The sequence below is a fragment of the Diachasma alloeum genome, unplaced genomic scaffold (genome assembly GCF_001412515.2).
Source record: "Diachasma alloeum isolate Michigan unplaced genomic scaffold, Dall2.0 Dall_scaffold_00401, whole genome shotgun sequence".
NCBI lineage: Eukaryota > Metazoa > Arthropoda > Insecta > Hymenoptera > Braconidae > Diachasma > Diachasma alloeum.
This window is the reverse complement of record NW_021680540.1, coordinates 157490-185430: the sequence shown is the minus strand read 5'-3', so window position 1 is coordinate 185430 and position 27941 is coordinate 157490. Positions and strand designations below refer to the sequence as shown.

Below are 27941 nucleotides of genomic sequence, written 5' to 3'. Positions count from 1 at the left end.
TTTTTCTTGAATACCATTGACGTGGTAAATTTGGAAATTCATCGAATACACTGTTTATGGGAAGAGTAGAAGAATAGTTGTCTGTTGGGAAGAGGTGAATTATTATACACAATCAATTTGAGTGAGAAAATAACAATTATTATTTAATTTTTATTATAAACTAATTATTTTTGGAAAAAAAATTATGATGTCTTAATGCAAAAATTTGAGAAAAAATCAGGTTACCGAGAATAATCAGTCACACAAGCATGGGATATTTCATTCAATTTCTATTGTACATTTCTAAATAATTATTAAATTGTTCATTGACTGACTGAGGTGCACTCGCCACCGGGTGTTTCTCCCTTCTAGGAAAGTCACTCTCCCAGTGCAGTCAATGATATAAACACAATTTACTGCACCAATGAAGAGCACATGGCAGAGGAAACTGCCTTGGAATCACGCTTCAAAAATGGAATCACTATCTCTGGAACACGGAAGTTCCATTCTTTTGTTCCAATTCCCAATTCCCACAAAATTAGATGTAGACTTTATTCATTAGATCAGGACTATGAAGATCATTGTGTAGAGAAGTAAGTGTCATACAGGAGTCAATTATATTTTGAAATCAAATTTCAGAATCCCGGCAGAAGGAACAACAAGAGAGCACGACGATGAACAGCACCCTTAGCTATTTAATGAACTATTTAATTATTTAGAAATGTTCAATAGAAATTGAATGAAATATTCCATCCTTGTGTGACTGATTATTCTCTGTAACCTGATTTTTTCTCAAATTTTTGCATTAAGACATCATAATTTTTTTTCCAAAAATAATTAGTTTATAATAAAAATTAAATAATAATTGTTATTTTCTCACTCAAATTGATTGTGTATAATAATTCACCTCTTCCCAACAGACAACTATTCTTCTACTCTTCCCATAAACAGTGTATTCGATGAATTTCCAAATTTACCACGTCAATGGTATTCAAGAAAAATGGGACTTTGTTCATAAAAAAAATCATAGCTCATGAACTATTGAGTGGTACCTCGCCAAAAAAATTGCATAAAACTCAGGAATACATGTGCGACATCATATATTTTTTTCAGATTTTTAGCTCCATGTCAGTTTTTTTTTATAAACAAATAAATTTGTTGTTAAAAAAATTCATAAACATTGACTTTTTCCTACCGTTTTTTTCTAGATAGAAATTCATCCTTTCCCAACGAAAAAGACCTCTTACATTTTTTCCACAAAATGCATATTTGCTGTGTTACGAGGTCTAAAAAAAAAGTGTTTTTCAGTATGCCAAAAATTTGACTAGCCATAAAAATTTCAAAAAAAAATTTTTTTCATTTTTTTTTCCAGAAAACGATATCTCTACCGGCCCCTCGCAATATGTCAAATTATCACAGGAAAAAAAAAACATGCATTTTTTTTTCATCGAAATAGCGTGGAATGTCCCTTGAGTAACATTATTGAGAATTAAAACTTTTTTCTGTTATATTCTGGGAATTTTTTTTTTAATGAGTAAAAATTTAATTTGGAACAGAGTTTTGAAATCGATGTGAAATCAATGTAATCCGGGGTAATCTAGCGACTTGTGAAAAAAATTTATTCGCGAATGTAATAATATGTGGACTTGAGATACTTTATCACTTTACGACTGAACCCCTCTCTTCCGTTTCTACTAATTCCCAAGAAGTATATCGCGAATGATAGATTACATGGTGCGTGACTAATTTGTTGTTGATGTGCCAAAATTCATAAGTAATCTTCATTGTTGTGGAGGCCGGATCGTTTTATCAAACTTTTTGCTTGTTCAGAGAGCTGCTAAAGCTGAAGCGAATGGAGATAGGCCCGTGTTTGAACCGAAAAAACAACCACAGAATCCAGAGGCTTTAAAGGCGCAGGAGAACAAAGTAACGCATGATAAGGTAAATGCACCAGAAGAATTATTCCCTGTTCAGTTCTGGGAATCTATGCCATGACTCTTATAGTATATTTTGCAAATATTTTTGGTGAGAAGTTTAGCGGAATAATATATTATTAGATATGATCAGATATAATGAAAAGGCCTCTTATAGAAAATTTCATGAACCATAAAAAACATCTCCCGATATTTTTTCCTCAACTTTCCGGATTTATTTATTTTCAAATTTCTACAAAACTGAAATCTGGGAAGAATTATCAAAGTACATTTTTGTACATAATTCGATGGCCTTTCTTACAGGCCGGGATGGCCATCAATTTTCCGATTCTTCAGTATTAAAAGAATTTCCGACTTACATTGATCAAGGTCGAAATATACTGATCGAAATTAAAAAATAGCAAAATAATTGATAATCTAAATTTCCAATTGATGCTGAATTAAATATTTAAAATTATGGAACTATAAATTTTCTATTAACTAGATAATACTAAATTTCTTATAAGGGATTTTCGATTATCCAAATAATCGTCAATCTTCCTAACTCAATTACTGATTAATGAATAATTCAAAATTTGACTATTTAAATTAATGATTACTGCAATAATTAAAATTTAAAAGTGATATTAACTAATTTGACTATTTAATAAACCAACAGTCATTATATTTTATGGATTTGGCTATCCCTATTTATAGGAAGAAGAACAGACATTTACCAATAGTCTATGTAGCACCCTTGAAGTAATTTTCACTTATTATTCTTCTACAAAATTGATAATTGTCGACTAGTCAAAAATCGTTGAAAATTTTCCTCCATACCTAATGGGCTGAGAGATATTTATAAAATTCAGTTTACAAAATTCATGGATCTCTTGATATCCACTAATTTCCTTCAAAACTGATAATTCTCCCGACAATGAAATACCATAAAACCCACCCATTATTTCTCATCTTGTCTTCATTTCTTTATCATTCCACTGTTGATTAAAATAGTGAAATAAATTCCAACTAATTCCGTTAATTTATTATCTTTCAGCTAATGGAAGAATTCAAACGTGCCCATCAGAAAATGTTCAACCAAAATCAGCAAAAGATTCAATCACCAGAACAAGACCAAAAAAAGGTAAACTGCCACTATTGAGTTGAAACCGATAACACAAATTCTTTCTTCAATTTGTTCAACATCCCCTTTGATTAGATCAATTAGGTCAAGGGAAATCAAGCAACTCAACTAGCTACCGTTAACATCGCCAATCGAAGGAAATATGAAAAAAATGCAAGAAAAAAAAACAAAATCGTAAATTTCTGTACCTGATAAGTTCGACCGTCATTACCATTACCAATAGTTCAAGAAAATTCAGTCCAAGGTCGGGAGAACACTTATGCAATGAGGAAATCCCTCTGAAGAGTCAGTAAAAGAAACAAAAATAGAAAAGTTTGCAAAACAGACAATTTAATTCCTAGTGACAGCGGTTAAATGTGTCTACGTGACTCCAGGTGCATTGACCTTACTCTAAATTGTATAATTGGAGACAACCGACCGTTGAATTGAAAAAAACTTTCACTAGTTTTTCTTTTCTTTCATTTAAAGAGTGCCGATGAGTTTGCGGTATCGCGTGAAATTTTTCAGCAAAAGCGAAAGGTTTATTCATTATTATTTTCTCTCATGATATTGAACTGCACGAGTGTCTCTCCCACTTCACAGAGTCATCACAGTGGATAATACAACCATTTCCTTGAAGGAAATTGCATGAAAAATAAGAGAAGTTCCTCTCCTTCACAGAGCAATCAATGCAAAAATAAAGCAATAAAAAATCCAAATGACAGACCATAAATTTAATTACACATGAAATTCAAAAGACCATCGCGTCATCAGGTGATAACGCGAGGCATTACTCCTTATCACCAGCGCAGGTGATGAGGGAAATGGTGAAGTATGTGTGCCTCAGGTGTGTACATTACCACATGAATTCTGGGGACTACACCTACGGATTAAATTCCCACCGACACAACGATACCATTGTTATGTATCCAATGTACAAAAGAATCAAACGAGATAGCGAAATTAACACCTTAGAGGTACATTCACGACATTCGTGCGGCCAGTATATGTCTCGTGTCAGATCAATTCACCTCGGAATTTTAATTGAAAATAAGTTTGTGGAATTAGGAATTAAGACCGAGTTACTCATATTCTCTTAATCATCTTAATTTTAGTAAATCGTTTTTGGAAATAGTGGAATTAAAAAGATGTGAAGAGTGACACTTTTGAAGTAAATTAGGTTTATAGGTCTTAGTTTTATAGTTTTGGATTGATTATAATTCATTAGGAAAGTGGTGAAAACTGATAACACGGTACAACAAAATAAGGTCAAGTTTTTTACCAAAGATGAAATTTACACCACCTATAGATTTTTGCACGCTGAATCCAATGGTTTTTGCAAAATTCCTCTAGCACGTCAGGTTTTAGAGAAAAAAAATGTTAAATTTGTGAAATTTGTCAAAACTGAACTTTTTCAAAAAATTTTAATTCAATGAATTTTCGACAGAATTGAATGGAAAAAAATGGCAGAGTATAGTTGAAAAATTATTTCATCCGTTAGAATAAACCTCTTCCAATTCCGCGGCATGATTTCGCTGCAAAAAAATCCTGAAATTCATAAATTTGGTTGAATTAACTGTTGATTACGTGAACTCTCGTAAGTTGGCTTCGTATATATTTCTAACCCCCTGGAATTTATTCAAGAAGCACGTAGTTATTTTTTAAAGGCTCAAGGTTATAAAAATGAACTGTGAGAAGGTTTTTGAGTGGACTTCTCAGTTTGAAGTGATATAGGCCGCCTTTTAAGAGGAAAATTGTGAATCCGGGAACTACCGTTGGGAGGCTGAAACGTGAAATGCGAGGTATTTTCTTTCTATCACCTATTGGAGGATGGAGACACCCACATTTGCATCCATTTACTATTTTATTCATCATAAGGTTTTACTGCATAAACACGATGAGGGCCCACGAAGCCTCCAGGATGACAGTTCCATGTCCCTCATAGTTTATATCCCCTGGATTGGTTCAGCAGACATGCCGACTTACTTCCCACATTTTCCCTTTTTCTGAACCTAATTTCTATCAACAATATCTATTTTGGGATTTCTATTCATAGTTTGTATGTCTCTAACTACATTTTTTGTATGTAATTCAATTTATTACTCGAGAAATTACCGTTATATTTTGAAAATAAATTCTCTCATAAAGAAATGAATACTTTTGTATGTATTTCATCAAAACGAAGCCTCAGGTATTCACGGTGACCCATCAAAATTCATCAAAATCGCATCAGAGTGATGAATGCTAGTGTACCATCAGGAGAGAATTTGAGAGTACATCAGGGTGAAGTTTCAAAACTAGCTATAAAGCATAAGTAAAAGTAAAAGTAAGCATCAAAGTAAAGAATAAGAGTAAAGTCAAGGATAAGAGTTGAGTAAAGGGGTTTTGCATTTAATCACAGAAGAAGAAAAAACGAGTTTTGAACATTGAATATGAAAAATTGGCATCAACAAGTTTTTCGTTGTTTTACAGTTTCAGCGTTCTGAAAAGAGATCCTGTAGAATTTGCGTTTGTGCTCCGTATCATCATCGCTCATTAAACTCCAGTAATAATCTCCCAACATGGAGTATGGACTTTCCTTGATATCGCTTTTCTATTGTCGCGATGTCCTGGTGGAATCGTTCTCCGTGCTCATCGCTGACGTCGACTAGCTTCTGCGGAAAAAAATCTAGATGGGAATGTAAGAAGTGAATTTTCAGAGACATGTTAATCCCCATTTTCTGAAAATTCACAAGCATCTGTTGCACAATTCGTCGGTAGTGTGGTGAACGACGGCTTCCAAGGAACTCAGGCAAGACCATCAGTGAGCGCCATATTTTCAGCTCAATCTGATTCAGGGTTTTCTCGAAATCTTTATCATTTTCAATTAACTTGCGGATTTGTGGGCCAACAAAAACTCCTGCTTTAATTTTGGCGTCACTCAATTTTGGAAAGAGAGTTTTTAAGTAGGCAAATGCTGGTCCGTCCTTCTGGAGTCTTTTCACGAAGCTCGATATGAGTCCAAGTTTTATGTGCAAAGGAGGTAAACAGATTTTCTCTAATTCAGTGAGTCGCTCCCCAACAATATTCCGATTACCAGGGATGAATTCATCGCGTCGCGACCATTCTTTAGTTTTATAATGGTTCTCTCTGTCCCGACTGTCCCAATGGCATAGAAAGCAGCTGTATTTTGTGAATCCCAGTTGCATCCCCATGACGAGTGCGACCATCTTCAGATCAGCACAGATGAGCCACTTGTATTCTCTGTACTGAATCTTATCAAGGAGGAGGAGTTGCACATCTGCATGGTTTTCTCCCAATGACGTAGAGTACGCAACAGGCACAGAAGGGTAAATATTGCCAATGTGAAGGAGTATAGCCTTTAAACTGATGCGAGAGGAATCGATGAAGAAGCGCCAAGCCTCTGGATGATGATCATGCCCCAGACTTTTCATAAGGCCATCCACATTGGAGCAATAGAAAAGCTTTTCCTCTTCCACGGAATACTCACGAAAGGTCTGATCTCGATGACGGAAATGGCTGGTAGTAACCCTAGGTTCTAAGACGTTGAATTCTTTGAGAACCGAACCCATGTACTCCGATCTTCCCTTCGTGAGGTTCAAGTCCCTAGCAAGATCATTCAGCTGCCCTTGGGTCATGAGACCTGGTTTCACTAACACCGGTGGTACTTCTTCTATGTAATTTTCGTCTTTGGAAATGTCTTCTGTGTCGTCTGTGTCGGTGCACACAGGTGCTTCTGCAGCAACAGGCGTGTCCACCGATGTTGTATCCTTCTTCCCTTGAAATACAGGTACCATCGCCGAGAATGATGGTGGATCCAATGATTTTACGGTTGGATATTGGAGAGTCTTCTTATTTTTACGAGAATATCCGTATGTGTTTGTCAACCAAAAATAACAGTCTGTGATGTGATCATACTGTTCTCTCCATATCGCTGGGACGTTGAACGCAAGTTTCATCTCCCTGGTTTTCACTGATACCTGTAGCAGGACGCGACAAGAGCAGCAGCACATTGATGGAGTCCAGGGTTTGTCCTGGTTACAAATGGATCGCCTGAACACGATCTCATAGGCTTCCTTCACAGCAGGGGTGATATTTCTCCTCTGTGATGTAGGGATGAATTGTGCACAAACGTAACAGAATGAATCGGGTGAGTTGTTACATTTTCGCGACATTTCTAATTGCGAACTGTTAGAGAAGACAGTTCAATCCTGAAGTTGCTCATGGGTTTCTCCCCGAAATTCTTCTGTTAAATTGGATGGAACGAATGTGGAGTAACGACAAGGGTCAAGCGGAAGGGTTGAGATTACAAAGGTCAAACGGGTGAGAAAAGTGAATTCCCAGAAGGGTCAAATGGGGAGACATGCAGGGAGATTCAAACTCAAAAGACAAGTCAGTCGATGGCTAGGGTCTTGAAATCTTGTAATCAAGGTTTGTAATCTCTCCATTTGCCCCTCTCGTTTACCTCCTACCATCACTCTAGTCGTCTCTCCACTCGCTCCACTCATCTCTCCCGCTTGACTTTTATGAATTTTTTTGTTCCTTCCCTATCTGGCATCAATTCCCTGGGATGAAGTTATTAAAATACACAACTTGTCAACTAAGGAATTTTTCTAGCCCTCTTTCTATTGTAGTACTGCCGCGAGACGCGAGAGAAACGAGACGAGACGAGAGATATAACGAGACGAGAAAATTTATTTCAGAAACTTGATTTACTGTAATTTTTTGCGCAGAAAATTAATTTGACAATAGGAAATAAAGCTAGTGACACACACACGATAAAAAAAATTCAAGGATGATTCCAGCCGATGAAAATTCTGTCAGGAGGGGAGTCAAGTTGGCAAGTAAATTTGCATGACCAATGAAACAGTCCAGAAGCCGCATAAACGATGAGGGACACGGAACTGTCATCCTGGGGTCTTTGGGGATCCTCCGAATAAAAAATAAAATAAAATAGTGAATGTAAGCCAATTTTACGCTGGATAATAGAGAGAAAATACCTCATATTCAACGTTTCAACCTCCCAATGGTAATTCCAGAATGACGATTTTCCTTTCAACCGGCGACCAATATCAATCCCAACTGAGAAATTCATTAAAAACTTTCTCACCGTTTATTTCCATAACCGTGAGTCTTTGCAAAAATAACCACGTGTTTATTGAATAAATTCCAGGGGGTTAGAAATATATACGAAGCCAACTTCCGAGAGTTCACGTAATTAACAGTTAATTCAACCAAATTTATGAATTTTAGGATTTTTTGCAACGAAATCACGCCGCGGAATTGGAAGAGGTTCATTCTAACGGATGAAATAATTTTTCAACTATACTCTGCTATTTTTTTCCATTCAATTCTGTCGAAAATTCATTGAATTAGAATTTTTTGAAAAAGTTCATTTTTGACAAATTTCACAACTTTAACATTTTTTTTCTCTAAAACCTGACGTGGTAGAGGAATTTTGCAAAAACCGTTGGATTCAGCATGCAAAAATCTATAAGTGGTGTAAATTTCATCTTTGGTAAAAAACTTGACATTATTTTGTTGTACCGTGTAAGTTGATTGAACTTTTCGAAGAGATATTTTTTTTATTCTAGTAATCGTGTAGTGTACTGGACTTCCATGAATTCTTAGCAGTACCCTAGCAGAACTGTCAATAACTCTAGTAAAAATTACATTTTTTAATAACGTTGGTACTTGCAGTATTGGAATTTTTACTAGATTTATCGTGTTTTCTACTTGAATTTCCTTAAAAATTCGAAGCACGTCTAATAAATTTCGAGAAAAAAAAATTTGTTGAAAAAACCTGGTTAAATTCGACTTGGAAAAGTGAACTTTTGCTTAATTGAACTTTTGTCAAATTCAACCTCTATCAATAAAACCGTTCGGTTATCTGGTCTTTTGTATGAATATCGGTAAAACCTGTGTTTGTGTCCGGAATTTCAGAGTGTAGTTGTGTTATTTATTTTCTCATGCATATGAATTTGTGTGAAATCATTTGTAATCAAGACTTAATGCTGTTGATTCTGGATACGATGTTGTGCATTGTGGTTCGTTCAGTTTTTTCCTGTTTTTTCCTTCCGAATGGAAGCTTTATAATCGTTCAAATTTAAGTTTCCAAATTTTTGTATCAGGGCACCTGAATATGGTCCACAAAGTCCGAATATGCGATTTTCAGAAGGTGTCTGTATGTATATGTATGGACTTTTGTTCCAATTTTCTTTATACGTTAAAAGTTGAAAAGTTGTTTTCAAGTTTTCTGAAGTTCAGGTTCGAATTTTTTTTTCTCCAATTTTTTTTGTTACCAAGTTGTTTTGACCAAGTTTTTTTTGACGCAATTTTTTTAATGGAAGTTTTTTCGAGATGGACCCTAAAAATTACTAAAAGACCAATTGATACGTTACACGATGACTAAAATTCAGGAAAATTTTTTAACACAATTCCCTCTCCGTGTTTAGCTGTGCTTTTTTGATAAATATTCCTGAATTTGAGGTAGATAGGGAAATATTCACAGTGGTCATTTAGTAGGATAAAGGAAAAGCCAGCAAAGTGGTCCTAGTAGGAATTTAGTTATTCTATTTGATTTCATAGATATTTTGCCAAAACTTAAACTTGAAAATCGGCTGATCTTTCTTCCTAAATATACTAATGAACTTATTTGAAGAGTTTATCACAATGAGAATCTGAAATTATAATAATGGGAATTACAGAATTTTCATCACTCCATTTGATTTCTGTTTGAAGAAATGTTTCCTATCAGAAGATGAAAAGTTTCAAAATCAATTCTGGAGTCGTAGAGTTTTAAATTCTTCGAGTGAAAATCTAGTGGAGTCTGAAAAATTTTCGTGTTAAAATTTCTTCGTCGCTCTTCAATTCTAAGATATTCAGTAGAATTTTAAATTCAATTCGAAAAAAATCAACGTTCATATCCCGTTTTACCACTTCCCCACTGAATTAATTCAAACAATTTTATTATAATTGAAAGTCAGCCGTGAAATTGGAAAGTGCAAATCTAGTTCGTGTGCTACAATTAATTAACAAATTGAGACACTTACCGTATGATTAGGTGAGGGTGGGAGAGACAAGTGATCGATACTCTTGAACGACGTCATGTTGAGTTATGTGCGATAACCGGGTCTCGTGTAATGTATGTACTATTTGTATTTTTTGTTTCACCGCTTCGTTGAGTTTCTCGGGGCTCTCGTTGACAGACGTGGAAAAATAATAGGCAGATTACGTAAGCTGCGAGCGTCTCGTGAAAGATCGCCGGTGACTTTCCTTGAGTTTGCACGACAGTTTGCAATTGGTGTTTGTTCTGGCCAAGTTTGTCATGCGGAAAATTGTACATGTTAATTTCAAATATATTCCATAGTTTTAATAACTACAGAGCTGGAGAAAGAGGAAACAAAGGATTTGACTTTTCATGTGTATCGGAACCACTGCGATTATCACGTGGGAGATTATCCGGCAACAATTGATTATCTCTTTTGCAACATGACGTGCGTGTATTGAGGAAGAAAAATGTAAAAATATACATTTCGTGAAATGATAAGTCGGGAGTGAAATCGTCACGCTCGACTTGGACGATGCATCTTTAGAGTGCAGTGAGAGTGAACTTTCCGTTGTTGTTTATGGACATAAGTCAATGGATAAAGCGATATTGTACGGTAGAAATAAAAGTAAGTTATCGAGCGTGACGAAATTTACCGGGAGATGACAATGTAAATCGTTCACGTGAAATTAAATTTAACTAGTGAAGTTTCATGATGAATGGGAAACAAGGGAAACCGGGGAAACCAGTGCTGGTGACCATCACTCCTTATACTGTTAGTTGACGACAAAGAAATTTATCTTTCATTTTCTTATCCACCATACGTTAGATCTTTTTCTTTCCATTCTTAAAATTATTTATGAAAAAATAATGTTTATAAACAGTTTGTTTGCAAAATTTGATTTGAATCTCGCTGAGTAACCATAATTTTTATTTAATTTTCTCATGAAATTTAATTGATAAATTGGATTGTTGAGACTATTCAAATCCAGGGATAGTTGAATGCATAAAATTTAATTACCGTTAAATATTGTAGCCGTCAATCAGTTAACATCACGCTTAAATTTTTTGATTATTCAAGTATCATCAATTCAAATATTCAAATCTTCAACTATTTTATTAATCAATAATTGAGGTAGGAAGATTGACGACTATTTGTGTAATCGAAAACCCCCTTTTTGAGAAATTTGAATTATTCACTTAGTGGTAAAAATTGACAGTTCCATATTCTCAAATTTGTAATTCACCATTAATCGAAAAAATCAAATTATTAATATTATACTATTTATAAAATTAGATCAGCATATTTTAAACCTTCATTAATGTAAGGGGCAAATTCTTATAATATTACAGAAATTTATTAGTGGTGATCCCTGTTCAAATCTATAGTATAAACGTAGTAGAGTGTGAGAGGGGTATTTGTTGATCCTCAACACATCCTCATTGAGTTATATCCGTTGTGTAAATAATTTTCATGTTGAATTTTTTTCAGGAGCAGGAAAAGCGAGTGAATGGATCAAGTGGTGGCTGTCCACCCCCACCACCACTCCCCCTTCCCGGATCACCAACAAAGTCGCGTGAAGACGCAGTGGAGATGCAGAGTATCGAGTCCTTCAAGCTGAAAGAAACTCCGAGTCCAGTCATCCCCAAACCACCGCCCACATACTTCTCAGCCTCCAACAACAACTCGCCAACCTCAACCCCGCCGAACGGCTCCCCGCGACACGCAGCAGTAGCCAAACCGCCGCAGCTCAACGGTAATAAGGATTCTGTAAATAATAAGTGTCAAGTGCCAATGGAGAAAAAGAGCTTTGTGAAAATTCAAAATTCCAATGGGCCAATCGCAGCTAATACTGGGGGGAAAGTTGCGGTGAGAATTGGAACATACGAGGGAGAGACAAAGCAGCCGTCCAGACTTGAGTTTTTGCCACAGGGGAGAAGTACTACGGATGCAGGGAAGACTGTTGAGGAAGTCACTAATGGGCCGGTGGTTTCGAGGCTTCAGAATGAACTCGCTGCCACACTGCAAAGATCCAATCTTAGAAAGAAAACTGAAGAGGTGAGCGAAAAAATATAATTCAGAGGTTTTTTAATGTTCAATAGATTTTATTCATAGTCATTCACATGCATTTCATCAATTTGTCATCTTAAAACTAATACATGAAATTGATTAATCACTTAATTATTGCTGGCCAGCAATCGCCACTTAACCCTGCTAACATCTACATAATCTACAACTAATTCACCTAAACCTAGTAGTCATCCTTCTCGCATCGATCTTTGATCGAGGCCCAGAGATTCGTCCAGTACTTTTGGTCCTCGGCCTTCCCGAGGAAACGCCAGAAGGTCCGAAGGTGAAGACAGCTGGGGCAGGGGCACGGCATTTCTCAATCCTCCTGACATTCGCCTTGACAACCTCGGGTTTATCCACAAGGTCGTACGCAGGTCTCTTCTCCCTCCTGAGGTGGCGTCTGGCGGTGGCTCTCAAGCGAGAGTCACCTCGGCAGACGTGAAGCCATCCCCGGGATACTCGAGCGCCGTTTAGAAGTGAATGAGGATCCAGCATCCTGAAAATAGAATGAGTCACTTCTACTGGTAGATTTGCAATTGGATCCAAATCGGATTTGCCAACACCGAACAGGCGCATAAGCTTGTCACAGAATTCCATGTTGCTACTACTCGAAGACGCTGCAGAATGACCTCTACTGCCTGGGTCACGCCCTTTATACCTGTACCACCACTCAGTCACCCCCACCCCTCCTCGATCCCCTGCCCCGCCCCCACCCCCACCGCTAATTGTGTCGACCAATCCGAGCCCTTCATGAATCATCAACTTTCATATTATCAATCATCATCAGTAAGATTGAAAATAACTGTCTGTTCATTTAGCAATTAACATTTTCAGGAAAATGGAGTAATCTCGCAGCCATCAGCCAAAACATCATCGAGTCCCGACGCTGAGCGTCCAGTGACCCTCCTCCAGAGCAACGTAGAGAAGCTAGCAGCAGCATTAGCCAACAGAGTAACAATCAAAGTCAGCCCTGAGAATGGCTCACGATAAGGTGGTTATCACCATTGCTCAAACAATCAGCGAGACAGTCAACATTGATAACACTATGTAATTTAAGAGTTTTATACTCAAATTTTTAATATATCTCCACGATTAGCTAGAGAAAAAATAATTATCGTGGTAAACTGGCCACTCGGACAGTTTTCGAAAAAAATCTACAATGTTTAGAGATGAAAAATCTTTTAAAAGATGAAAGTATAGTCATAGAGATTCAGAAGATGGCTGAATTTTTCGAGGATACATATACACTAGTATCTAGATGTACTATAGACATTATACTATATGAGATAGATTAATCTCGTTACCCAAGATATATAATATTGAATGAAGATTGTGGTGAGGAGGCAATCTGTACTTTCCACACAATGCATAATCTAATCGCCGTTGTAAATTTTTTACACCAAAATTTGGTACTATCTTTTTTGCGCTGTTGCGTGAGTATATGAGACCATTTATTGTCATTAATTAATTTTTCTCATTTCATTTTTTATACACAAAATGTGAATTTAATGATAAAACGTGTTTTTACAGTATTTATTACCAACAATTAATAAGATATACGGTAATGATTAATTTAATTGTGTACTTAAAATATATGAGAAATTTAAGGCCTTGGCACAAAACAATTTCATCTAGAATCATTGTCATTACTATTCAAAAAACTGCTTAATTGTACATCTCAATCATTGCCCATCCGTAGTATAGTTATTCGAGATGGAAAATAAAGAGACATTAGATTTATCAGAATAATTGCTTACTTCAGGCAATTCTTTCCAACCTTTACCGTTTTCTTTTCTATGAAAATCCTTTGATACACTGATTTTTTTATTTTCTTTATCTATTCTTTATCAATGTCGAGGTTATTGGATTTGTTTTTTATGTCAAAATTTCGTAAATTCTTATCATCAAATGGACCAGAATAGAATTAAAAAATTACTTTCCTCTGAGTACAACGATTTCTATGAGAAAATTATCATCGAGTCGCCGTTCGCTGAGACTACAAGAGACGGCCGGGGAGTGAGGGAAGTTACCATGGCATTGAGTTCTTCCAAGCTGATCATTGCCACTGATGTTTTTAGGAAGGATCAGGGATTCACGTGCTTGCCAGGAGTTGATCCCAGTATTGAGTGCTTCGAGCTCGTTTCTGTTTATCCTTTGGAGTTTGTTAATTTGAGTGTTTTTAGGAGACGAAGAAGGAAAACTCTCAAGGTTAGGTGGGTAAGGCTCTCTTGTACATTTTTTGCCTACAAATCAACTTTATTAATATTCATAGATATAGAGATCTCATGAGATGGGTTGGTTTCAATGGAAAATGTATGTCTGCAATAATGGCAAATTCGTGATCGGAAATTTATTTATAATGAGGATCAATAGGACGTAAATTGAATCATTGTAGCGAAAGTGGAGAATTGAAGAACTGAAATGTGGGGCGTTCCACATTATTTCAACGAATTTAGTTGAGTAATGAATCCACAAACTTTTGAACATTTATACCTCAATAACTACGCATTTTATGTGGGAAACTCAAAAGGGCTTTCTTTTTCGGAAAGGATGGTTAGTTATGAAAAAAATATCGCTCGGGAAAAGTAAATATTACTGCAACTTTTCCAATAAACAATTGGAAAACCCGTTATAGTTATGTAAGTTCCACCCTGAAAAATTTGAAAAAATATGTTGTGGGAAATATTGATGAGAAAGTTGGGTACAAATTTTGTTTAATAACATTTACTGATGGTTGAGATATTCATTTTTTTATGAAGTCGCGCGCTGTCCCCGCCGTTCACTGCGCTGCCCAATTCAAGCGCTCTCAATCCGTTGAAACTGAACAACCGTAGCTCTCTCAATACTTATTTCATGGTAAAGTATGCTTTTTGTCATTCCGGCCGTGAGGCAACGCTTCACGGACGCTCCGCGTCCGTGAATCTCTGCCTACGGCCGTCATAACAAAAAATACTGTTCGTCATACGGCCAAAAAAAACTTTTCTAGCTCATATGATTGCAGCCCTCGCCTTCGGCTCGGGCTGCAGACTCATATTCGCCAGAAAAGTTTCTTTCGGCCTAGTGACGAAATATACTATTTTTGCTTCCGAATGGAAGCATTGTAATCGACCAAATTTAAGTTTTTGATTTTTTGTGTTATATCAACCCATTATGATCCAAAAAGTCCGAAAATGCAATTTTTAGGCAGCGTCCGTACGTGTTTACGTATGTATGTACGTATGTAACAAAGTTTTTCTTCAATTATTTGCCAGCTCAACAATGGAATTCAATCTTTTTTTTCTCAAATGTAGGTTTTACTGAGCCCCATCTACTGCCATTAATTGAAATTCAATTCATTAACGCATTTTTAAAATTTTCGAATTTTTTCAAAAATCGGTTTTTTTACGATGACTAAAAAAAATGTTTCAAATTCGTTAAATAACGACTTAAAAAATTGGTTAAGATGCCCTATCGACCGAGTTCGAAGACAAAGACGATAGCAGTAATCGTTACTGTGGTTTTTGTGAAAATTTGCAAAAAAAATTTTTTTTTGTGACGTATTGAGACCGATCAATACGTCGATTAGAATAATATTAAGAGACATTCGGTCGAAATAAGTAGATCATGCGAAAGAGGTATATGATTTCTCTTTCCTGTGATCCAGACATAAGCTCAATAGTCACATGGTGTCATTTAGACATCATGGTCAGCGGTCTCACGGTGGCACCTGAGTCCAGTTTCCCCTGGAGAAGCTGTTTGACTGTATTAGTCTGTGTCAATGATGACATATGACTGTATTGGTCAGGGCAAATCGTGGGACTGCTTACTCTGCAGTTTTAGGTCTTGAGCACTTGGCAAAGTCTCTGTAAGGGCAGAGTACGATCGGGAGTGAAGCTGGATGGTCTTTCCAGCTCTTCCACATTTAATAACGCGTAAACCGAACTCCAAATCCCAACCCTGTAGTGTATTTTAGTAAATAGTTCATTATAGCTTTTACCAATTACACTCGGTGTTTCAATGAGAACTAACTTCCCAAGATCCAATATCCCACAATAGACCGAAGTGAGCGAATCCCCCATGAGCTCACCGCGGAAGCTAGCCCAGTCGAAGTGAAGACAAATATAAGGAAGATAAAAAGAAAACAGCTCTATTTACCTGATTTTAACTCGGGGTTAAACTCGAAATCTCACATTAGCGCCCAACTAGTTGGCACACATTTCGAGAAATGGAGTGCGAGAACTAAAGTTTTATGAAAATTTTTATGTGACGAGCGGTGGGAACTGAAGGATTATACGAGGAAATTAAGTGGGTTCGGTATAGTGCGCAAGAGAGTCCAAAATTTGGAACCTGGTAATGTTGAATTTGCCATGGAATAACGTGAAATCGGTGAATTTCCTGAATCAGAAGTCGTGAGGCGACTTCGTTGGTGCGTTGAGGATCGTCAGTCGGAAGAAGGCTTTTGAAACACAGGGTACTAAATCAGCAAGGATACAGCTCGATATAGTACGCGGCTAACGGGCAGCTGCTAAATCCAAGAAAACGGACGAGATTTTCCAACGACGAGAGGACGCTACCGCAAATATCCAAGCGTTTGGATGACATCAAAAATTTACCCCCTACAATTATTGCCATGGAATCACATGCTTTCATCAGTTTTGGAGGGTGGATTCCATCGTACTTCTCCTCAACCGTCATAAAGAATGAACAACAACGTCAAGAAGGTTGGAGCATGACATCGAATGGGTTGACCATCTCAGAAGAGTATCGCATGACGTACACACCATGGGACACTGCAAAAGCTCCAGAATATCCGCCATATGCAGGTTCAATCATTAGAAATACATTTGCATCTTGGGAGTCAGGGATTCCAACAGAACAAATCAACAAGGTCAACCCTCCAGTTCGAATAATGCAAGGTGCAAGTATGACCGACCATTGGGATCAAATTTATGGGCGACGCTGGCAACAATCTCTCACAAAGACTGTCGAGAAACCGGCGCCGCAGACATCTAAATACGATAAAATCGCAGAAGACATGGTTGCAAAATAGTCGGATATTTATGTTAGTGGGCCTGCACTATTCTATGGAGACGAGGAAGGTTCGGAGACAAGGCATCGGTTGCTTGATCCAAGAGGAACGCGAGCGTCAGTTGATGTCTCAGCTGTCGAAGCTATAGTCTATCGACAGGCCCCACCTGATTCACCTTTCGGATTAAGTGAAAAAGCCTCACTATTAACTATTCCGACCATCAATTTCGGAATAAGTGGAGAAAGAGTACCTTCATTAGATGATCGTTATGAACAACTCGCAGAAATAGCGGAGCGAGGCTACTCCATGTGGCCGAGACCGAAGCAAGAGAATCGAGACCTCGAGGCAGTGAGGAAATGGTTGAGTGCAGTGGAAAAATAGGGGGAGATGCAAACCCCAATATGAACAGTGAAACGGAGGGGGAAGATAAAGTTTTCAACAGTGGAAAACTAATGTTAAAATCTGAATTTGGCAAAAAGGACAAAAGGACAAAAGTGGAATAGTCAGTGAGGACAGGAAAATTTATTCATTAGAAGTGAATTTCACAAATGAAGATGTGTCATTTCGGAATGGGTCCAAAGAGCCACTGAAACTTAGTGTTGTGAGGAGTGCAGTGATTCAAAATGCAGTGAGTGGAGAAAACGGGCCGATAAGGCCTTGGTCATTTGATCCCGGAGGATCATTTCCATTAGCTGATCTGAGCGCTTCTAAAACGATAGCTGGACTACATATCTCACGTAATTATCACTGTGAATTGAAAGAAGGCTTATCGTTCTCATGGAGTGAGGACGGTGAAGTATCCAGAGGAACAGTGGATGCTCGTCACTGCAAGAGAAGGCGTCGGCAACGTGATCCTGGGGATTCATCGCCAAGAGCTGATTTATAATCAGCCAACAACAGCGGAAATCGTCTCCACTAGCGATTACTCAGGAGAGTAATTTTGGTCTTAGTGGGGAAGGGGTACTCTCAGAGAGAGATAAGTATGGGACACATTTCTCAACTTTGTTCCATCGTTATCGGTAAGAAACCAAAATTATAATGCTAATCGCGCACGGAAAATTTGAACTGTAGTCTTGTGAGACATTCTTGTGAACAACAAAAAAAAATTTGTTTTTATTAACATCTGAAAATTAAGAGAAATGTCGGCGATTATAAAGATTAGCCAAACTACAAACATCTTACACTTTGAGAAAAATAATAGTTGTTCCATCGTTATCGGAAGAAGTTCAAAAACACGGACCCTGAAAGAACAAATCTGATGATCTAAAGTAACTATTAGAGCGTAAAGTCAAATCGGAAAATTTTGAAATCATACCTATTGTAAATGATTGTGTTTCGCCAATTTCAATGAAGAAAAAAAAAACAACAGTTGTCAAGTCCGTTAACGATACGATTTTGAAGAGGAAGAAGCAGAGAATCCTTTAATTTGCATCTTGAAGCGAAAATTCAAAAACCAAACGTGGATACACAAAAAAACACTATTCATCAGTCTCTTCGGGGGACTGATTTTGGAATTAGTGGGAGAGTAGTACGGTATCTAAATATTGGGGAAAATTGGAATATAATATAAATTGTCACCTAATGTGAGGTCCAAAAATTAAAAAAAAAACTTATGTCTGAGAAGGAAACTTTTGTAACGGTTCGATCGATTGTCTTTAGCAGTTGAGTCCAAAATTATGTACACCTTTACTCATAAAGCTCATAAAGCACCCAAGTTTATGAAAATATTTAAGTCTATGCAACTTAATTGCATTAGCATCGACAATGAAAACTTAGCTAGGATAAAATGCTCATACACCAACTGTTCTAAAGAACCTTTCGCCCATATGACTGGGACTTGATAGCCCTTCTGGCATAAGACGAGGCCCATAAGGCACAGACTTGTATGAAGTCTTTTAGTTTTATTACTATTATGACCTAGTTGTAGTCTATGGTAACAATAGTTTTATCAGGGGAGTGTGACGTATTGAGACCGATCAATACGTCGATTAGAATAATATTAAGAGACATTCGGTCGAAATAAGAAGATCATGGGAAAGAGGAATATGATTTCTCTTTCCTGTGATCCAGATATAAGCTCAGCAGTCACATGGTGTCATTTAGACATTATGGTCAGCGGTGTCACGGTGCCACCTGAGTTCAGTTTCCTCTGAAGAAGCTGTTTGACTGTATTAGTCTGTGTCAATGATGACATATGACTGTGTTGGTCAGGGCGAATTATGGGACTGCTTACCCTGCAGTTTTAGGGCTTGAGCGCTTTGCAAAGTCTCTGTAAGGACAGAGTACGATCGGGAGTGAAGCTTGTTCGATGCTGGATCTGATTTTCGCGGAACTTGCGAGAGATGGGCGAAATTCGAGTGGATTTTAATGGGAGCGGGAGAAGGTCCACAAATCACCACACGTGCACGTTGGTCAACGAAGTCAATTTAATATAAATGAAAGTCAAAAAATACACTTGTTAGATTTAATTAATTGAGAAGGTCAAGAATATTAGCGAGGGTCACAATATTATTAAGCAATTCACAGAACTTAAAGCGCAGAGCAATTATACGCGGAACTCAATACAAATAAGAGAGCAATTCGGAGAAGACTAAGTACAGTGTACGATGGCCGAAATGCAAATGAGGCCGATTAAAGGACCGCAGGGTGGCAGGTGGCGATCATCGAGGGTCCAAACGTACCCCAATTTAAATGGGGGCGTTCACTGGACACCTGTCCATCAAGTGGCGCCTCAGGTGTCAGAGGTGAGTGGCCACTGGTCATTTAAGTCGGTTGCACAGGTCAGTCGTGGGAAGCCATGCAAGCATGCAAGTGTGCGTGTGTGTGAGGAAAAACAATTCGGTGGAAAACCGAACATTCTCCCCCGCCGTCAGCAGGCGCTGACACCTCTTTGCGCAGGTCTGTAACAAAAAGAGATTAATCGTGCTCAGACCAATAATTTCTCGAAGGGCGACTTCACCACTGGAGTTCGTCTGCGATGGTCAAGGTGCGAGTACACCCAAGATCGTTGGAGGCGTAAATTCCGCAGACCTCAGCAGACCCACTTCCACTCAGCGGCCAGGTTAGAAGACGAAGGTCGTAAATCGTCGCCTAGGTCTGGTCGAGAATGAAGTTGAAGACGACTCCAGTTGTTGAGATGAGCGAACGCAGGACGAGAAGGTCTTACACATCATTGGTCGAGATGAGCAGTAGAGCCAGTTTGGAGATGGGCCTCTGAAGCGTAGAGCTGGACGTCTTGATGGTGACCACCCTGGCGAGTCCATCTCTACCAGGGTGGAAAGGGATGACTCGAGCGAGACGCCACTTCGTTGGTGGGAATCTCTTGTCGGTGAGAAGGATTATGGAACCAATTCTGATGTGAGATGGGTGGTGCCACTTCGAGATGGACTGTAGATGCTGAAGGTAGCTAGTGGACCACCGCGTCCAGAAGTACTGAACCTTCTGCTGGATGAGCTGCCAACGAGATAGACGAGCGACGTTCAAATGCTCCAGCGAAGGGTCAGGAACCGAGGTCAACGCCTGGCCAATCAGAAAATGACCTGGTGTGAGCGCGCTAACGTCATTAGGATCTTCTGATAGCGGTTCCAGTGGTCGCGAATTGAGTACAGTTTCGATTTGCGCGAGTAAAGTAGTGAGTTTCTCGTAGGTCAAAAGAGTATCATCGATCGTTCGTTTGAGATGGAACTTCACCGACTTTACCGCGGCTTCCCATTTGCCTCCAAAGTGTGGTGCACCTAGAGGGTTAAAAGACCATCTGGTTCCGTCGCTGAGCAAGAGCTGGGCTAGTTTGTCCGACCCCTTAGACGCCGTCGAGAAGAGCTTCTTCAACTCCTTGTCGGCTCCCAAGAAGTGCGTTCCGCAGCGATGAATCCATCGGCTGCGTAATCTGAGACAACCTCAATATGGACTGTGGACGTGGTCATGTAGACGAAAATCGCGAGCCATCCCTTGTGCGACTTGTGACCACGTCCTTTCCATGAGCGGAGCGACACTGGTCCGGCGTAGTCAACTCCAGTGTTGAGGAACGCTTGGCCAGGGGTGAGACGAGCAACTGGGAGCTGGCCCATGAGCTGTTGAACTCTGATCCCTCGTTGTCTGGCGCATGGAACGCACTTCAGGATAAATGATCTTACCAGGGCTTTTCCACCGAGGATCCAGTAAGACCGTCTGAGTTGACCGAGAGTGAGCTGCGTTCCTCCATGCAGAGTCCTGAGATGGGCATCTCGAATGATGAGCTGAGCGAACTGAGAATCCCGAGGTACGATGATCTGATGCTTATTTTCGAAGTCGAGCTGAGCAAATTTCAGGCGTCCTCCAACGCGTAGAACTCCCCGGTGATCCAGAAACGCTGTCAATCGAGTGAGTGAGTGAGATGAACTAAGACGTTGCCCTCTGGACAAGGTCGTAAACTCAGCTGAGAAGTGCGCAGACTGAGTGAGCTTGACCCAGAGCAGTCGGGCTTGCTCGATGTCACCAGGATTCAGAGCTGTTGCTAACGATGATCCAGAAATTCTTCTGAGACGAGTAACGATGCGTTGGCAGATGGCCATAATTCGGCGCAGTTTGCTGAGTGAAGAATAGCGATGAACTAAATCCCAGATCTCTGGGCCCTGGGCGTTCACGTTGAGAATGACACCAGGTTTCTCCTCAAGATCTGCTGATGCCACTGAAGCGAGCTCTAGAGATGGCCAAGACGATGAGCTTTTCATGAGCCATGGTGGTCCGTGCCACCAGAGTTCATGTGAAGAGAGCTGAGCTGTGGTTAGCCCACGAGATGCGCAATCAGCTGGGTTTTTCTTGCCAGGAACGAGTTTCCATCGAGCTCGCGAGGTCTCTTGTATGAGCTGGACACGGTTTCTTACGAATTCCTTCCATCTGGACGGGTGTGAGTTGATCCACGTAAGTGCAACTGATGAGTCGGAGCGTTCGAGAGATTGAGCTCTTCTTTGATGTACTTTACGAGTTTGGCAAGCATAACCGCAGCTGTAAGCTCTAGCCTGGGGATTGTCAGCCGTTTGAGAGGAGCTACTTTCGTTTTTGAGCAGGCAAATGTAATACGAGGCTCTTCATTACATTATATTAATCCGATAAAAATTTTTTTCTCCGATTTTTATTCTTTGCTATTTTTTTAATGTATTCCATCAAAATGTGAGGATAGAAATTGAATTGATGGGTATTCTTCCATTATTTGAAAAAATATATTAATTTTAAAACTTTCCGGAGACATTGAAAAATCTAAATTTTTATTTTCTTACTGATTACGTATCTCTTTTTTTTTCACTTTCTTCCATTGAAATTAGATCATAGAAAGGGAACATATTGATATTTTTTCGGCATCTAAAAAAAATGAAAGATGTAAAGTTATATGATAGGAAGGATGAAATAGTTATATGAAAAATGTAGTACATAAAGAAATTTTTGAACAATAGGTAATTGTGAAAAATATATAGATCATCATCCCAAAAAAAGTATCAATACTCTCCTTATCATTTAACATAATTATCTCTTCATTTAAAAATGAAAAAAACTGTTCCCACAATTTGTGTACTACAATGGGATTAGAATCCAATAAATTTAATTTAATCTAACCGCAAAGAAAAATTGGAAAGAAAACAATAAAATAAATTAACATAATATAATATAATCTAGCGACGGGCGCGAAGCGCCCGTTCGCTAGTTATCATTAAAGACCTTGAGATAGACGACGGCTGACATCGCGAGAACAGAAGCATCTGAAAATCTATGGATTTCAATCGACGAATTCTGGAGCAGGCCTAACCATCTTGGAACAGATAACTTCGAGAGCAGAGTGAGATCATTCCGAAAACTTTTCCAACGCTGAGCTACTTGTTCTGGGACTTCCTCATCCCAGCCGAGCTTACGAATCCAAGTCTCCTGCATGAGCAGTTTTCCTCTGATCACGACAGAAGATACAAATCCGAGCGGGTCATATATCTGATCGATCTCTGAGAGGATGTTCCTCTTAGAAACCTCGATTCATCGCTGGTCCGACTTGAGAAGACGAAGTTATCCGAGCTGGGCTGTCACGACAAACCAAGAATCCGGGTCTCCGAATCCTCATAAACTCGCTGGTCATTGGAGGCACTATCAGGAGCGAGCCACTGGAGTAACGCTGGGCTATTACTATGCCATTTTGCCAGAGGCATTCCTCCAGCAGCACAGAGATCACGAACTTCTTGAGCGGTCCTAACGAGTTGGTCATGCGTGTCTGCACCTCCACAGACGTCGTCAACGTATCTTCCTTTCACGATGGGCGAGACGGCCAAAGGGAACCGATGTCCTTCATCCTCAGCCAGCTGAAGAAGAACACGATTTGCGAAAAACGGAGCTGATCTTGTGCCGTATGTGACTATTGTCAATTGATACGTGACTGTTTCCCCACTTGAGTTGGTCCATAAAGTCTGCTGCAGGGGCCAGTCATCCTTATGAACTCTGATCTGGCGGAACATCTTGGTGATGTCCGTCATGAAGATGACTTTGTGCTGTCTTGACCAGAGCAGCACGTCCGAGATATCTCTTTGCAACTTGGCTTCTGTGTGGAGAATGCTGTTGAGTGAGTTCCCTGAGCTGGTCTTTGCTGATCCGTTGAACACTACTCTCAGTTTCGTCGTTTCACTGCTCTCTCTGACTACACCAGGATGAGGTAAATAGTAACTCCTGTGAGCGTCAGACGGCACTATCTAAAGCCCTTCAGAGACCCTTAACCCTCCTGAAGCTTGCGCTTCATGTGCTAAGGTCATCTCGTCAGATTGACAAGCGGTTTCCGCCTGAACCGAAGACGAAGAGCGATGAGTTGAGCGAGTTACTAATCTCATATGGTCGAAATCTTCATATTCCTTGAGAAAGTCAGAGTAGAGCTGGAGAAAGCGTGCATCTTTTAAGATTCTACCGAGCATCCGACGAAACTGGAGCTGAGAAGGGCAAACGAACGACATATCGACCTGAGCTATCCCTTGAGTGAGTCTGACGGAAGTGATGTTCACACTCCAATTCTTCCTTTGGGAGACTCGCGTCAATGCACCCAGGAATTTCCTCCTGAACCCAAAACTTGGTGAGAAGGTCGTTGAGCTCGTCGTTCGATACGCTGAGGAGATGAGAAAAGCAAGATGCTGGTTGATCAGGTCCCGCTGGTCCGAAAACAATCCAGCCAAAGCTGGTGAGTTGAGCGAGTGGAGCCTGAACCCCTCCTCTAATCACGTTGGGCTTAATGACCTGACCAAAAACATCAGCAACGACGAGAAGGTCAACTGGTGCAGAAACTCGAAAATGAGGATCAGCAAGCTCTAAATCCTCGATATGATCCCACTTAAGGCCCTTTGCTGAGAAGGACGGTAGCGTTGAGGTGAGACGATCAAGAGAGTGAGCTGTAACTTCAATGCGTTCCTCTGAGTGGATTGATTGGAGCGTGAGATGTACTTCGCCGGACGTTGTCCCAAACGATGATCCTCCCATTCCTGTAATGTAGATGGAACTACGAGTTTTCTTTAAATTTAACTTCCGAACTAGCTTATCTGAGGAGAGCGAGAGTTCGGAGCCTGAATCGACCAAGAGTCGAACTTGATGCGGAGGGNCTCTGAGTGGATTGATTGTAGCGTGAGATGTACTTCGCCGGACGTTGTCCCAAACGATGATCCTCCCATTCCTGTAATGTAGATGGAACTACGAGTTTTCTTTAAATTTAACTTCCGAACTAGCTTATCTGAGGAGAGCGAGAGTTCGGAGCCTGAATCGACCAAGAGTCGAACTTGATGCGGAGGGCAATAATCGCTAATGAGAAGAGCTAAACAAGTTGCGAGAAAGACTCCAGGCCGAGAGGTTTGCGCAGAACAACTGTGGGCCGAACAAGAAATCGACGCTTGGGACGGTCCGCTTCAAGCCTGAGGATGAGCTGAAGACAGCCTGAGTAGAGTCACCGGTATGAGTTGTGACGTAATTTCCTGAGGTTCACGGAACCCTCGATCCACTACGTAGCCCTTCGACGCACGACAACCCTGAAACAATAAATAAGTCGAGCGCCAGGTCGTTATTACCAGAGCGACCACTGGAACGAAACGAACAGTCAAAAACAAAATTTCCAGAAGAATCCCAAGCTTCGAAACGGTCTCCTGCTAACTCCGACCGAAGAACGGCGTGAAGGTCACTGGTGAAGCTTAGATTAAAGTGTGACTAGGTATTGACCAATTAAATAAATTTAACTCAAGATTACGGGAGAAAATCACAATATTTAATCAGACTTAGATGACTCGATACAAATAAAACAAATCAATTTCTTTGAAAAACCCCCTTTGGTTGTTTCGATCGATCAACGATCATGAGGCTTCGATAGGTACTGATTCTACAATTGTCCGTAAAAAAAAAAAATTCTACAATTGTCCAAGGAATAAAGAATTCTGATAGGAAAATAAAGAAGTAAGATACTTAGTCAATTTAGTCAAAAGAGATTCCCATAGTTAAATTGAAAGATCTAACCATCCCAAAAAGTCAAGAATAAACAATGTCAAAGAGAAAAATAAAACCAGAATCAAAATATTGTCAACAATAATCATGTAGATTGAACATCACTGAACGATCGAAACCCAAGAATTTGTCTACATGACAAGTAAAGCTGGCTGTCCGAAACAAATACGAAAACTCAAGACAACGGGCCAGCGAAACGAAGCAAGGTCACGAGATACAAAAGACCTACGTTCAATGTCCTTCACTGAATATTAACCGACAGCGAGAGTGTTCATCTAACACAAATTCATTTAGACGCAACACTAACTAATTTTCCAAGCATCGTTTCAAAAATAAAATATTCATAAAATAATTGTCACTCTCAACATGAACCACGAGAGCCCGAAACTCTACGAAATGACTCAATGTCGCAAGACAACCGAAATCGAATGATCAAACAATAATCCCGGATACGCACGAGAGAGACAAAAGAGACTAATCAGTTACTGATCAGAGTGACCAGGACTCTATCTGGCAATTATTTCGAAACTCTAAAAGTCCTACGGGACTAAGATGCACAGAACATCTATTCAAAACTCTAAAATTGGCCAGAGTCCTACTCACGACAAATTCACACAGATGCGTCATACAGAGTTGTAGCCATCCCGCTCACCCAGCAGTCCACCTCGATGTCTCCGGAAAACGTCTCCAAAAACTCCTCAAATCCGAGTCTTCGGGACCTTTCTCCAGACAAATCCACTCGGGGCTTCTTCCACAGGTTTATTTCTCCGTCCAGAGCGCCTTCAGGCTCCCCAAAACTCCGAAATTAACGCAATCGAAGTGAGTAGCCCAAACGGGAAGTGAGGTTCGTTTTCCCAGCGACACCACGCTGGACCGTGAAAACGCGGCAACGACGCTCATTGACTGCTCGTTCCGTTCACTCCTCCAAACAGTTTCCAAACAACTAGACTCTGTCGCTCACATGGCCGAACCAAGTCCGTCGGCGCATGCGCAGTAACTTCTCAGACGTTATTTAATCAAAAACAATTTATCCCAGAGTATCAAATAAATCCAAATGTCCTCTGACATCCTTCCAAATCATTCTCCAGACCATTCTGTCCCCAAAGGACGATTCAACTCAACCTCCTTCTGGTCTTGGTGAAATCCTTCACTTCCCCTTCCACATTGAACCAGCCGGGCTCCTACGTCACGTTTCCCCTAGAGTTGCCCGAGAGCTGGCGACCTCTGGCAATCCGAAGACCCATGAGGCTTTCATCACGAACTCGAAGTGTCCCGAAGTCACTTGACGATTCCCGGAGACGTTGCCACCTCAGTCCCACGATGTCGACGCCAGATTCGATTCAAACAATACAGAAGGCAATACAAAACAAAATAATTAACAAAATATACTGAACCTCTCTCGTGACTCTCGCTGTCGGTTGGTGACTTCCCGTCTGGTGATTTTTAAATTAGAAACCCACACGCGAAACGGTCGAATAAACAAATGCTATTTGTGACGGAAAATAACATGTCACAGAGTATACGTCACGACAGGCACGCTGGTCAATGGAGCGGAAGTACTCGGGCGCTGCGCTGCTGCATCGTTGAGAACTTGAGATGCTGGACCACGTTGAGCTCGACGACGGGAGTGATCCAAATGCAGCAGGGTATGGTGCCTTTCCTGGCATTGGAAGCACTTACGAGTGGTCTGATAGACCCTGATGCTGTCCTTCCCCAAACAGTTGAAGCACAGATAGAGACGATCCACGACTTCCTGTCGACGAGCTGGCGAAATATTCTTGAATTGATTGCAAGAGGCGATATAGTGCTCTCCCTTGCAGTACGAACAGGGATACCTGCCCGCCTCAGTCCATGATTGAGTTGGAGTCGACTGTAGTTTGCGCGCTGGACCTTGAAGCTGCTGAGACGGCTGGTAAGCTGGCCGATTGGAAGTCACTGCGTTGACCTTGCCGCTGGACTTCGACGCAGGACGAGATTGGACGCTGGGCTGCAAGATTTCATCGAGCTTGAGTTGAGAGGACCAGACCCAACTTCTAAAGTTTCTATCGCCCTGGAGCGACCTTGTAGAAACTCGGTCAGCTGTTCCAGAGAAGGATACTCCGATGAGGCCCCGATTTTGTTTTCCCACGCCTCACGAAGCTTGTTGGATAGTCGATGGACAATGCCATGGACAACCACTGGATCCCACTGATCAGTAGGTTGTCCCAGAGCTTTGAGTGCGTTAAGTGCTTCAGAGACTGAGCTGGTCAACAAATTGAGCTCCGTGGCGCTGTGCGACGATATCGAAGGCGGATGCAGAAGCTGGTCTAAATGAGCTGAAA

At 40.1% G+C, this 27941-nt stretch overlaps 2 protein-coding genes across 3 annotated transcripts in view; both read left to right on the top strand.

Annotated features, from left to right (window-relative positions):
• The window catches only part of LOC107042016 (zinc finger CCCH domain-containing protein 18), a 96688-nt gene extending 82805 nt beyond the window's left edge, over nucleotides 1-13883 (top strand). The window contains exons 11-15 of one of the 2 annotated variants that reach the window (XM_015262879.2): nucleotides 1810-1920; nucleotides 2950-3036; nucleotides 11556-11820; nucleotides 11911-12122; nucleotides 12969-13883. In XM_015262879.2, coding sequence (XP_015118365.1) covers nucleotides 1810-1920; nucleotides 2950-3036; nucleotides 11556-11820; nucleotides 11911-12122; nucleotides 12969-13124 — 831 coding nt within the window. In that variant the 3' untranslated portion in view covers nucleotides 13125-13883. Of the gene's footprint in view, nucleotides 1-1809; nucleotides 1921-2949; nucleotides 3037-11555; nucleotides 12123-12968 lie in introns of both variants that reach the window. The other variant, XM_015262878.1, reaches the window with a different exon arrangement.
• A 143-nt stretch (nucleotides 13884-14026) lies between these two features.
• The window catches only part of LOC107042000, a 24673-nt gene continuing 10758 nt past the window's right edge, over nucleotides 14027-27941 (top strand). The window contains exon 1 of the mRNA XM_015262847.2: nucleotides 14027-14347. Within this exon, the coding sequence (XP_015118333.1) occupies nucleotides 14043-14347 (305 nt within the window). The 5' untranslated portion in view covers nucleotides 14027-14042. The remainder of the gene's footprint in view (nucleotides 14348-27941) is intronic.